Below are 14325 nucleotides of genomic sequence, written 5' to 3'. Positions count from 1 at the left end.
GTTCCATATATGTAACTGGTCAGCGAGAATTGCAAATATATGTACTGATGGACAATCCTAACCCCTGAACCCAAGATTGAATATTATGGCGTAAATGTGTTGGAGCATACTACTAGACATTCAACAGGCTTGGTGCTTAGACTGACTACTCTGGAGAAGATGAAGCATTTTCCCTATCGTGCATTTCAAGAGTAAAATCTTTCTCGTCTTGAGTAAAGGCACTAATTTGTTCTGCATCTGCAAAGTGACAATTTAATAATGGATTTATTTATAATTGTTAGATTTCAGATCATTATGTTCTGTTATAATTTATACGAAATCATCATGGTGTTTCAGTTCGTATAAGCAGTCTTGACCTTTGATTGTAACATTCCCTCGCCTTAAAGGCTCATGCCTGGCAGAACCTTCAGTCTTTCTCATATGCAGGTACAAGCTGACAATTTCTATGAAAACCTGAATTTCAGAGTACATAAGTTTGATATATGTATGGCAAAGAAGCTATCATTGCATTCCTTTTTATCTCCGTTTTAACAAGATAAATTTATTAATGTAAACATTGTAGGACTATTTTAACAAGTCACATTGTTTGCTATGTATATGTATGTTGACACATACAAATTAATCTTACCAATGATTTAAGCATTTGACAACTAAAAAGGAATTCGTTTTTGTTGGGAAGATAGCTCTCCAAAACTTCCTCAATATTTCACTGAAGCATGTTGCCTTGTTATAAATGAATAGAATCTTGAATTGAATTGCATGGCAATTGTTTCAAGAGGATCATATCTTATCACAAATAGGAGATTTGAACCATTAGGATCACATCTTCCATTGTTTTACTCAGCAGAAAGAACGATGGTGGCAACGACAATAAAAAAGGCTCATGTAATACTGAGCCTTAGTGCCATCTGCCTGTCAGGCAAAAATGCAGGCAGAGTTGGCTGGAATTTTGCTGAGAACCCGCTTGCTCAAAGTGCAAAAAAATGAATGGATTGGGATTGGAATGGAAATGAACTGCCAAATATTGAAAATTAGGGCTCCATGATATGACATCTTTTTAAGAACTCATTAGAGTAATTTATATGTTTTGTCCAAAAAGGTCTTAGCTCTGGGAAGGCAATATCCAACCACGGTTTTGCCTGTCCATTATAGTGAATCACAGAAGCATTATGAATATTTATGGGATCTGATTCAGATTGGTACCCCAATCCTAACATATGCCAAGAAGGATCAATGGGTTGAACATGGCCGTTAAATGCAATCAATGCAGGTGGAAGAGTTCCCAACCGCCAGAGAGTCAGATTTGAGTTTATGTTCTGCACAAATGCCATGCACATCCTTAGCAAGTGCTCAATGTGCAACTTTAGATGTTATACATGATGAAAGTAAAGAAACAAAACGATTATTTTGATAAAATGCAAATTGTGAAAAGACAATTGAAGTTGACTTGCCTGTTTAAGCCAATAGTGATACGTTTCTCTGATGTTTGTCTTTCTCCATGCTTGTAGATCAAAGATGTTCATCCCATATGCCCACGCACATTGCTCTGGATCAAAATTATTCACTATAAGGGGATGAGAGAAATTGAAGTAATTTCTGAAGTGCTTGGACATGACCGAACGATCATTGCCTCTGCATGTTTCAACTGCTCCATTGACCTTTCCTTTAAGATCAATACCCCACAGGCGAGACAAATCATGTTGAACAACAACATCATCATCCAGAAAAACCACTTTGTGAAGGTTTGGGAAAAGCTGTTAAAAAATAAGTTGAGGGAACTGTTACATTCCATACCATCCCCTACAATTGGCATATATAATGCTTCTGGTAAAAAAACCCTACTCATCGCATTTTTTTTTGAAAAGAAGAAATCCCTTTGACATATTCTAATATATTTTCAGGATAGTGTTTACCTCTGGAAGATATATGCGCAAGTGGTTCATTATTGAGATGTATTTGGGGCTTCGAGCTTGGAGTTTTGAAGCTACAACTCTTGGAGATTCATCTAAATTTGTCCCAATAACATGGTCTCCATGGTAATACCTTCGGATTTCCATGTGACTCTCCATGGCTTCTAAGACAGGCACATTATCTTTTGTCAACCAGTCAAATTGATGTACTCCTTTGACCTCAACAATTGCAGGTGGAAGAGGATGCAAAGCAAACCATGAATGCATTGCAGCATACGTCTTTTTATCTGTTATGACATGAAAGACAATCTTTTCTGGCTTCAAGGAAGCTCTTATTGCTGATCCAACTACCACTGAAGCTGCAAGGACATTGTCAGTGGCCAGAACAAAGTGATGGTACGAGTTGTCTGTAAGATGAGGGACTAATTCAGGAGGTGGCAACTGCCTACGAGCATGAGCATTAGAGGAATATTCATCTGCTAACTGAAGAGAGAGGCAATGCATCCCTTTTGGAATGCCACTTGATGCGAAATGCCTATAAACGTATTCTTGCAGTTTTGATGATCGGGTTTGTCTCTCCAAGTGCTCAACCTGAAAAGTGCAAACTCAATTTAGCAACTTGGTCATTGTCAACCACAGAACCACTTAAAGAAATATACAATGCCACATATAGATAAAGTATCTTTGTAAGGAAAATTTAACTTTGAAAACTTCAACAGGAATTTAAACCATGATGCATGACTGGATTGCCTGTGAACAGCAAATGTAAGCATCAGAAAAAGCACATGTACCATAGGGTGAATGCTTTACAGATGATCACTTTGGAATGTTGTAAGTTCAATGTCTATAGAAGATTGACTTTTAAAAATGCCATATAACAATGATTTCAAACAAGGAATTCCACATTACTAATATGTAGTATTCCGATAATAAGTTAGTTTGCACTGCCACTTTCAGGTTCTTCTCAAAATTGTGATTGGGATAAATAAAGGAAACCATCAAGATAATACAATATAATAAATATGAATCATGTCCATTTCATTATTAAATTATTTTGATGCTAGATGTTAAAATTCAAACTTCAGTCAATAAATTAGTTTAGGATCACGGAATAAACTGATCTGGATAATTATCTTGTCCTTGAATTCAACAAAGTCTGTCAAAGATCAGATGAACCATTAAAAAGCTTCATGCATAAAAAAATGCCAGTAAAAAACTTTAGTTAATTACTTTGCACACTATAAAATGATACAATAAAAAAATGAATGGCTTTGCCATCTAACAATGAGCATTTTGACCATTGAGCCCAGAGAGAAGCACAACAAAAAGGAACATATATAAGTTAAGCAACAATTAAAAAATAATGCTAATAAAACTAATAAGATAATGATGGCATTAGTCTTCATTGCTCAATCATTTTATTTCTTTGAATAATCTTGAAGTATAATATATTTTTATTAGAATGCTATTCTTTATTATCCATTATGTATATTATTCTTGTGATATTACTATCAGGATTCAACTGTGTAGCTTTTTAGTCAAACTCACTGACCCATGTTTCATGAGTAGTGATTCACAAGAAACAATGAATGGAACACTTAGCACTCACTGCATCTAGGTGAAGTGCTGGGACTTCCTGGGAGGTTACCCATTCCACTACTTCACCTCTTGGGAAGTCCCAGCGCTTCACCTTTGCCAGCATCACCTACATGCAATAAGTGCAAAGTGTTTCATTGCTCTCATGAGAGATGAGTTCTTGTGAGCCACTACGCATGAAATATGAGTCAATGGGTTTGACTCAAAAACCACAACACTGAATCCTGGTAACAATATCACAATTTGACCTGCTGTGGAAAATATCTCCTGTGTTCTTCTTGTTTTCAAATCCCCATCCTGCATCTCAGAATTTGTACCAACAAAACTCCAACTTTATTGTTTTTTGCAACACTTGTTTCTTGTATTCTTGTTTTCTTCTATTGTGTTCGACTTGTGATCTGTTGCAGTTACAACTTTATATTTTTAATATTTTATGTAGCTATTCTGTCGTTCTTGTACTTTCTGTCCTAGCTGTTCCTGTATTATTATTTGTTCATTCTCAATATTTCTATTAGTTGCAATAATTGTAATTGTTATCATTTCCCATAAGACTTATATAATTTGTTTTCAATGAAGGCAAAGGTAATTTTTATTTGTTCTTAACAATTCATTTCCTTTTTATATACTTGACTGCAATAATTTTATAATTATCAATATTATCTCTTGACTTATCGTTCTCTATTGGTGCACTATAATAACAATTACAAAGAATTTTCTTAGTACATAATATTATATCTTGATTATAGACTATAGTTACCATGTACAAGTCTCCAAACTTATGAATCTTCATTCATTCCTTCTCAATTTTCTTTCTTTAAATTATATTATCCTTAAAAGTTTGTATCAATATGCTCCTCTCTAGGCCTTGTTTTCCATGTACTAGTTTATCTCTCCTTTTAAAGACCAAGTTCTGCAAATCTCTCACATTATTTGCTTATATCCTGATGATAAAGCAGGACGCATAAAGCAAAAAAGCTGATAAAAAAAATCCTGTTCAATTTTCTGCCAGATAAATCATGCACCATTTTATTTACTGTGGAAGGATCATCTCTTCAGTAGTAGGATTAACAAGGTTACCTAGCCAAATCCAATTATACCATATCAGGTACCATTCCAGTTCATTTAGATGCTGTGTGTTTCAGTTTCCAAAATATGTATATCTTTGTACATGAATGTTGGTTGCATTAACCAGCTTTAATCTTTTGAAGCTATTAAGATCTATTTGTGTAGCTTATATCACACTTGACATCAATAGGTTCATTACGAAATGTTTTCAAATATCATCATTTTTATAAATCTGAAATCATTGAGATAGTTTTAAATGCATTTGTGTCAAAACATTGTCTTATTTTCTTGCGTAATAGGATACACCAAGGAGCCAAGAAAGTCGAGGATCATGGAAGGTGCCCAGCCCTCTCTAACAGAATGCAGATGGAAAGGCCATTTTTAAAAATTTAGTCAGTAAAAATATTGTCAAATCTCTTTATTCAGAAATTAGAAAGAAAGGAGCATATTCATAGAAATATTGGCATTGAAAAGGTACAATTGGGCTCATTGCAGCCAACGGGATCAGTCTTAGGCAAACAAAATTGTTGTTTTGACAAGGAAGCTGGATTTGGCCAAATGGAGACAACAATGTAGATGGACCTGTTAGGAAATTTTCTTGAAATCTTTGAAACTGTCAAAAAATATGTTTTCTTTAGCAGCATTGAATTGAATATTAAATAGTGGGTTACACTTTTTTGACTAAACTGACACTGAACTCTGAATTTTTAAGAAAACGTTCATTTTCAAATGCAAATTCCCGTTTAACGGTTAGGAATTTGAAGATGAAGTAAACTAGAGTCTTTTAGGATTTTGTGTCTAGATTCTAAATCTATTTTTTTAATTTTTTTTAAAATTGAATTTATTGAATTATTTTTTCTCCTACGAAAATTGGTATGATATCAAAAACCTGATTTTTAAAGAGTGACATTGTTTTTGACACACATAACTTTTTTTCTACAATAGATATCAATGTGATTCTTTCGAATTTAGTTTGTTAACATCCATACCTAAACCGTAGAGTTGGTCTTATATCTTTATCGTTAGTATTTCATATTTTATTGTAGTTTAAAGTTGGCATAACACTAATTTAGACATATGTGGCTTTTGACACATGTAACTTATCATATATATACCCAATTTTTAAAAAGAAAAATTTGATTGAAAGGTGACTCAAATACGGAGACCGTAATTATTTTTCAAAATTTTTATTTTTATATTTACTATTTTTCCATGAGTGTCGAATATCTCAGTTTATTTTTTATAATAAACCTATATTTAATTCATGTTAAAAAATATATACCTAAAAAATTTGAAAAGCACCAAATTCATAGTCATTAGAAAGCTAGTTCAGAGTACTTCAATCATGTACAATTTCAGGTCTTCAGTGCTCCATTTGAACCTGGTAATTCAGCTCCGAAGAAAGGAAATCATTGAAAAAACTTCAAACTATTCATGTGGGCTTCTATCTAGCTAGTTTCGATAGAAACTTAGTTTCTATCGAAACTATTTTGCAAACTTTCGATAGAAACTATTCGTGGTTTACACGAGCGGTTAGCAAACCGCTTTCATAGTTTCGATCGAAACTATGAAAGCGGGATAATCCTCAACTTAACATAAATGCTAAAGAGAAGCTGCTTAATACTTTCTGTATAGAAATGACCAAGTATTTCAGATCTTGTATCAGCGATCAGGCAAATTTTGATCATACACAACTCCACTAAGCACACATCAGTATCTTGCCCTCTAGTGTCAACAAACTAAAAATTGCATGCGACAAGGACTGTTACTTACAATTCTGAGATTCAAATTATCTTGGATGGTAAATTCAGATACGATTTCTCTTGAAACTGGCATAATCAAAGCGGTGAATTCTATGTGCATTTGGCTGTTCATAAAATCTCAGTCTATAACAATCATATCCAGCATGGCTCGTTCAGGGGCTCCCAAGGGTTGATCCTTCTGATGGGGATCGAGAGATGGGTAGGAGAGGGATGGATTAAAGTGCAGTTTGATGGAGCGTCTAATGGCAACCCGGGCAAGAGTGGAGCAGGATGTGTTATCCTAGACCCGGCCAATAACATTCTATCAATTGGAGCAAAATTCTCCTGGATGGCACCAATAATGTATCAGAATGCTCCACTGCCATCTCCACACTTCATGTGGCAATGCGAAAAGGCTACAAAAAAATCCATGTGCAAGGCGATTCACAAATAGCCATAAACAGGATTGGGAAAGGAAAATGGATAAATGGTTTTTGGATAAACATGTTAGATGCATCAGGAAGCTTTTGGAAAGCTTTGATGAATTTATTGCATCTCGCACTACGCTTAGGGAACCAATTGGCGGATAAGTTGGCAAATGTGGGGCTTAGATTGGCGGGCAATCTAGAGATGGTGGATGACTTTTCCCAATTACCCTTACAATCTTTTGATTATTCGGGATGAACTTGTCATGACACCGAGTACGATGCATACCATTTAATGGTGTATGGTATGGCTGCAGTGGGGCACGTGAGTCACTTGGCCAGAAATGCATGACGGAGGATGGAAAACCAAGCACTCATGACTTCCGGTGGAGTGCCTACAGAAGACTCTAGACGTAGGGAATTCTTTAAAAGATGCAAGTCTGGTAAATTTTTGCACAATTGGGAGTGGGCATTGTAGAGGTGTGAAAGATGGAAATGAATTTTTATTTGGAAACCCCAAAAAAGAAGCTAACACCTGGTTTTTGCACAGAGATAACGCAGCTTAGGTTGGGGGAGGTGTTCAAGATTGGAGAGGATGTGTTTGTTCATTTGGTGACTAAATTGCTGGCCAAGGAGTTCTTTGAAGGAGATTTCCATCCACGCACAAATTTGGATATCTCTTCAATGTTCTGTCTGTGGGCTTTTTTGTTGTCCCAGGACAAAGAAGAAGCCCTGCATATGGTAGAAGTCTGCATTGAACCGAAGTGGCGGCTGGGTGTTGGAAAATGGCTAAACATGGCAGAAATTGGGATCGGGTTTCACACAGCAGAAGGGCGGTGGCATCAAGTGGAAGGTGCTCGAGTGGGCTTTCAGCCTTTCATGGTATTCAGCACTTCGACTCCAATTGTGCAGCGAGGTGGAGCTACCTGCACGACATGGCTGGAGTTGCTGATTTTTGTGAATCAGTGGGAGGCCGATCAGAGGACACTGGCAGAGGAGAGGAAGTGCAAAGGTAAACATACTCCCAGCAAAGTTCACAAACACAACATAGGGGAGATTCCTGAAAGGTGTCAAGGCCTATGATTGGACGGAAGGAATTGACAACTGTTGGTGGGATCATTCTTAATGAATCCCATGAGGAGCTGATGGCCAAGTGGTTCTTCAAATGACAATGTGGAGGTGTCTGTGTCTGGCCTGTGTGGCCATTTTGCATAGTAGGGATACGTATGTTCTCGTGCCTTTGTGTAGTGTAGGTTGTTGATGTGTCAGGGGTTTGTTGTTTGGTGGCAGCAGTGTTTGGGGTATGTTCAGAAAATACAGGCTTATGGCCATGTTTTGACAGATGTAAACTTCTTTTAAATTCAATAAAATGTTATCACCTATCAAAAAAAAAACATCATATCCAGCATTACAGTTAGTCTTAGTAGTTGTTGTTTTGCATATTGTGGGTAATTACTCAAAAAAATCATAAAATCCAGAGTACTTTGTATTGGGTAAATTACAATGTTCTTAGTGGGTAGAACATCTACTTTTCATGTTCAAAAGAAAACAACACGATAGATTACCTCTCCTTTATAAATCCAGTATCTCCACCTGAGTTTGTAAGTATTGAAAAAACAAAAGTAAATTCCTTAGTTCTACATAAGAGAAATACAATCCACACTCTTCATATAGATTGGAATTGTCTGCACTATCTTTTAAATACAGAGTAATTATATATTTTTTGTATATATAATGTAGACACATACATATACATATATACATATGTAAATACTCACGAACCCCAATGGTTTTTCCTTTTTTTTTTGGCCTGAACCCATGAACCCAAACCTGAACCAGCAACTTAATTTAAAATGTATGTCCTTTACAGTTTGCATTATATATACACGTGGAAAGTGACTGCTGGGAAGTGAGGCCAGGTCAGAGGTTGTAAAAGAGAGCTCCTAGAATGCTTACCTGCAGCTATTTGGTTGCATAAAGGCTATATTTACTTGAAGATATCAAATTCTTAAATTAACAAAGGGCCTTTTGTAAGTTTGCATAGTATTTATCAACCATAGCAACAATATTAAGAGTCTGGATCATTCCAATTTTTACACTGTATATGTACAAATTGTTTTTTTCTCAACCCTTTTATTTTCCAAATATGGGAACATGGCAGCTTGCAAACCTTTCCACCCCATATAGCTGCCAAACTCTTTGATTGTGATAATTATGATTATGCCAATAGATTTTGAGGTTCAACATGTTAAAAACTCAAAAATATTCTCCCATCTCAATATTTGACACAGAATAATCAGAACTCTGAAATTTGAAAAGAAAAGGTTGAGTTCACTCTAGCGTAACTTCTAGAATCAAAAACATGGAAGAAAATTTAAATTCCAAGAAAATGTCTTCTGAAATGTCTCATGTGACATCTATTTACCATTGTTTGCAATCTTGTTATCTCTAGTGAGAATCGCTAAAACCTGTGAAAGAAACTGTATCGAGCTCCCTCCAAAACTTCAAATTGCAAGCAATTCTTCAATAAATCTCACATTCCACAGGGGAGGGCATATTGCAGACCATTCTTCACCAAAAAAAATTACACTTTAGACTCAGCTTCTACTCTTAAAGAGTCAACTCCTGTGCATGCATATCAACAATGCCTGCCCTTGGAGACCACAATGCCTTCTCAAAACACATGGACATGACAGAGGAATCACTTTTTTAGTTCATAGAATCTCAACCAAAAATGACAAAGAGCTAGGCATTGGTACTCTGAATTATCTTCCAACAGAAAATTTCACAGTTATGCTTTGTTTCCAACTATCTAGTATTCCATCATGTATGCAGCATGCTTATGTCATCAAAGGAGAATGCTGTTACCATCAGCACTGGTGCTGACATCACAAGCAGTCAAACAGTCAAACTCCTTTGATTGTTCCATAATTTATATTCAAGCTATAGCCAATAAGTCTTTCTTAGAAGTAAATATACACATTTCACATATCCTCAAACAACTTTGACCAGATCAACTAATCTCTCTCTCATGCTCATGTATAGGCTACTATGGCTCTCAAAGTTTTGTCTATTATTCTTAAAATGTCACTACCCAAAAAAGGGGTGTTTACCAATTGCCAAATCCGAATAGGAACAGATCATCATCTTCATAGAGACAAAAAACATCACCACAGCAATTACCATCATGGCATCACCACAACAATTACCATGGCAAAACCTCAACAATTCCATCATGGCATTACCAATTCATCTTGACATTGAATAGGGTAGCTACAATTACCACTCTCAGACCCTCTTCTAAGCTCCCTGTCTTTAAGGCTTCTCCAGAACAGTCAACATTTTCAGAAAACCTTGTCTTACTCATTGTCATTGAGTTGTATTGACACCGGTGCACAACCTTGACAACTTCTAACATCTGTGTATGATCAATCCAATTCTCTTATTTTTCCAGGACAGGTTATTACTTATTTCCGAAGGGAACAGACGCAAAGATAGTGTCCACAGTCAAACATGACTGATAAGAGAGTTACGGATAACAGAGCGTGATACATAACATTATTTATCAGTTCCTTTTGCTCTCTAACATCCTGAAGATGGATCATGTGGTGTGATCCAAAATGTTGATGCTCAAATAATCTTACACAATTAAATCCAGAAACAAACAGCATAAAGTTAAGGATGTCAACTAAAATTACGAGTAATTTGAGAAAATAACTTTTCTGCATAAAAACTCAAAGAAATAATAATAAATATTTTAGTATCAAGGTTTCAAAAATTTAGATCACTTTAGGCTGTTTTTTGTATATATATATTACAATTTTATTTTATCCTTTCTTATTACATTGCTTAGTTTTTGTTCCTGACAATAGTGGTTGCAACTACTGTGATAGTACAAAGAGCTTTATCCAGAATGCCAGTGTGATAAACTGTAATATTATTGTGTTTTTTGCCTTTCATGACTGTAGAATTGATAAGAACCAGAAACATTCTCTCGAAAGCTCCCGGGCAAGAACAGAAAGCTATTTGATAAAACTAGAAATTGATCGTTTTATGTTGAATGTAGGGTAAGGACAATATACTACTATACGCCTGACACAGTTTTATTCAGTCTTATCTTATCTTCCTACATCTCGCATTATCAATATAGCCGTCCTTAAATAAAAAGTACAATTATGCAAAGCTTCTGAAATCAGAAAATGTTAAAGGACTACTAAAGTCAATATTTGCAGAAATAAAAAGCATAAATACATACCAAGGCTTTTGTCTTGAAGGCAAACATCTTGGCATCATACTGATTCATTTTCATATCAGTAATAAGTTCATTGAATGATTCGGGAACTTTTAATCCTTCCGGAAGTTCTTCGTTGCTTGCTTGGAGGAGGACTTCATATATATCTTGAGCCATTCTCTGAACCATGCATCACAGCCTACATCATCAATCTTAAGATGAAAAAAAATGAAGCCTCTACCTAAACAAACTATACATATAGCTATACATTGCCAAGCAAAACTGCATACTATCAGGTACTGCAATTCTGAAAGATGTTAAAATCTGTTCAAGACTTACTGACGATGGATCTGCTCTCCTCAAAAGGCTTGGACCTAATCTCCTGCTAACACAATCTGGCATAGAAACAAAAGCAAGAAATTTCGTTACTCTCCAAGTTTAGCAGTAAGGAAAGTTTATCCTCCAACGTGTAGTTTAGAATCCGAATCATATCAGTCCTGGTTTTACTCTGATTAACACACAAGTGTCATAGTTTTACAAGACGTATATATCTGAAAAGGTCAGCAGTGGGAATGCCAAACACATTTCCAATACAATGAGACAGTCCAAGGAGAACAAGAACAAGTTAGCGGAAAGAATCTAATCAAAATCTTAAGACAAAAACATGAAGCAATGTCTAAAAACCGAAATCTAAGTCAACTAGCCCCTGTTGAAGTTAGGACGAATTAGGCAATTAGGTTCATACTGCTATTTGTTCGGTGCTGGTGAGACGGACTCTGTATAACTGATCTCCTACCTGATGTTATATAACAGAATCTCTTAGAACTTGGCGCACCATCGATCTGGAGATATTTTAACCAAGTCTAGAACAGAAACAAGTAAAGATTAGGGCTGAATCATCTCTTGACCATAGATGTGCCGGTCTTGGAGAAAGTGGACTCGACTTAAGTGATCATGCTTAACTATTCTGGAACTATGACAAAGTGGAGTGAACAAGGCATTTGTTAGCAAAGCAGTTAGACTTCCTGATCTCACTGACACCCCCAGTATATGATATAGGAACAGAGCCTTTATGATACTAGGCAGCTCAATCGGGAAAATTCATTGCGCTAGACGGAAATAAAATGAAAACGTATCCTCAAACATCGGAACAGGGCTCTGTCATGACTGAATCCCTGCATTTTAGCATCCGAAAGCAGAGAAATTGTAAGTGGGTAAAACTAAATGATATCGTTAATACGAGGTCAACACGAAATCTATGAATTTGTCTTAATGGGTATCAGTCGGACAAGCCTTCAAAGAGGAATTTAATGTGTGCAATGAAATCAAACATGTTGCCGCTATTGGACATCAATCAGTCTTAACCTGCAAATATATAGAAATTTTTATGTGGGTGCGATGAAATCAAGCATCATTTCTAATTGGGTATTGATCAGTCTTACCACTGAAGGAGGAACACTTGTTGACCCCTTCCAGTGTAACAAGGGCCGTCAAAATGAAGATAAAGGGCAGCAGAAATGCGAGCACAAGCATGGTATGGAGGAGGGTCTTAAAAGACAAATGACGAGCTGCTCCCTTCACCTTCATAAAATCCAGGATGCCATTGCTGGTGGAAATGGTTATGCTTCTCATACTAGGCGATATGTGGACCTGCATTGTATTGCAACTCCTTCCTTGCCTTTCACAAATGCAAGAACATCAACCCTATCATGCTCCTCGACTGCAATTTAAAACAATACTTCAACACAATACCATAAAGAAAACATTTCATTTTCAGATCTGGCATGATATCATATTGAAGAAGCCTGCAATAGGAAGGAATCCAGAAATTGTTCAGGACATAGCAGTGGTGCTGCAATCTGCCAATTGGAAACATGATACTTTCTTCATATCATACAAGTAGAGATTTCTAGATCTGTATCGGCCTCATGCCTCGGCACCAAATTGTTTCCACCATTTTAAGCCCGAATCAATCAATTTTCGATAAGCCATCGATCGATCTTCCTACCAATGGGGTTTTTCAATGGTTTTCTTTTTATCTTTACCGATCTTCCCCGAAGGCAACCTGCCGGCTTTGAACAAGTTTCAGTTATCGTGGCGGACTAAATTTATTTGCCCATCCAAAAATTTATGTTCTCGTCCTTGGTTAATTGTCAATTATTTGTTTTACAAAACCATGGCTGAGCAGTCACAACTTGTTCTTTTCTTTTCTTTTCTTTTCGGACTGCAATGGGACAGAGTGCCAAGGGAGCGGCGCACGTGGGACTAATAAAGTATGCATAAGAGCAAGTATCAATGTAACTTCTAAGGGATTGATTAAACTTTGTTCTATGTGCATAATTTTTAAGATTAAGAGGAAATGATTTTTTAGTAAGTTACGAGAGAAACTTTTAGATTTTATTTTGGCTTTTTCAAAATTTGAATTAGAAATTTTTTGCATTTGTTTCAAAATGAGCAAAATGGAATTAGCATACAAGACTTCCAATTTTGCCTCAAAATCAGGGTTTCTAACTTCCTACTAGTAAGTAGGAATTAAAAATCAAAACCCAATTATGTTTTTTAAGGAGTATAAAAACAATAGATTGGACTACTTTTTGAAATTTGCCTTCAACTCCAAGCTTACACATAATAATTTGTCTTCACATGCATCTTTCGAGTGAAACAAACAGTTCAAGTAAAATTCCAAAAATTAGAATGAAGATTTGCAAAACCTTGATTTGGCTAAACCAAGGTTTGTAGAAATCTTGGCTTTTTAAATTCCACAAACCAAACGGACCCTTAAAGAAGTATGTGGGAATTGAATTCTTTTGATTTTGTCGAAAGTTCATTTTTTGAAATTCCAATTTTTACTATCTAAAAAGTAGGGTGGCTAAGATAATAAGGTAAAGGTCATTATTAATATGCTATCTTTTCATTCATTATTTTATTTAGTACAAGGATATATAAGTGTTAAAATCGTTATAGAGTAACATGATATTTTGAAAATTCATTATGTGAGCTCATATAGCATGAAATATAATAATATAAATTGTTATTGTTATCTTTGTATTAGGAGTTATGGTGTTTGTGGATGTCATCTATCATAGTTCTAGTCAATACAACACTCGATTGTTTCTAATAAGGCTTCATCTTTCAAGTCACATTCATCATTTGGCTTCCTTCTTCACTCTGTGTGGGTCTTCATTTGTTGTCGGGTTCAAGATCCCTATAATTGCCAAGTTTTCGAGCTCTCGGGTGGTTTTCTTATCATAGTATGGCGAGCTGATATGTGGCAGTTTCCAAGGATCTTCTAATGTTATTGTGGGTTCTGTTTTTGTTCTTTTCGAGGAAGCTTTCTCAAGTTGTTCCATGTCTCT

General features: G+C 35.8%; 1 protein-coding gene across 2 annotated transcripts; it reads right to left on the bottom strand.

The window, feature by feature from the left end:
• Positions 1–665: 665 nt before the first annotated feature.
• LOC149570417 (putative galacturonosyltransferase 13) lies at positions 666–13210 on the bottom strand. Of its 2 annotated transcripts, none has more exons than XM_089823073.1 (6): positions 12412–13210; positions 11309–11364; positions 10994–11149; positions 1914–2501; positions 1452–1754; positions 666–1316 (listed from the first exon to the last, which is right to left on the bottom strand). In XM_089823073.1, exons 1-6 carry the CDS (start codon positions 12623–12625, stop codon positions 1032–1034), a joined length of 1602 nt encoding a protein of 533 aa, XP_089679199.1. In that variant the 5' UTR covers positions 12626–13210; the 3' UTR covers positions 666–1031. The 2 variants fall into 2 exon arrangements, with proteins under 2 accessions (XP_089679199.1, XP_089679200.1); XM_089823074.1 differs by having other exon boundaries at positions 10994–11168; positions 12412–13049.
• Positions 13211–14325: the final 1115 nt, after the last annotated feature.

Source organism: Cupressus sempervirens, chromosome 3 (assembly GCF_028749045.1).
Source record: "Cupressus sempervirens isolate cs-2001-9-10 chromosome 3, ASM2874904v1, whole genome shotgun sequence".
NCBI lineage: Eukaryota > Viridiplantae > Streptophyta > Pinopsida > Cupressales > Cupressaceae > Cupressus > Cupressus sempervirens.
The sequence above is the reverse complement of the archived record's forward strand: the minus strand, read 5'-3'. Positions and strand labels throughout refer to the sequence as shown.

What these genes read in the sequence shown, in the direction of transcription:
- LOC149570417 (XM_089823073.1), bottom strand. Translation starts at nt 12,625, where the DNA reads ATGCAGGTCCACATATCGCCTAGTATGAGAAGCATAACCATTTCCACC. An exon ending in TGCGCATATATCTTCCAGAG is followed by an intron (nt 1,755 to 1,913) that starts GTAAACACTATC and finishes ATTTTTTAACAG; the next exon opens with CTTTTCCCAAACCTTCACAA. An exon ending in ATCACTATTGGCTTAAACAG is followed by an intron (nt 1,317 to 1,451) that starts GCAAGTCAACTT and finishes GCATTTGTGCAG; the next exon opens with AACATAAACTCAAATCTGAC.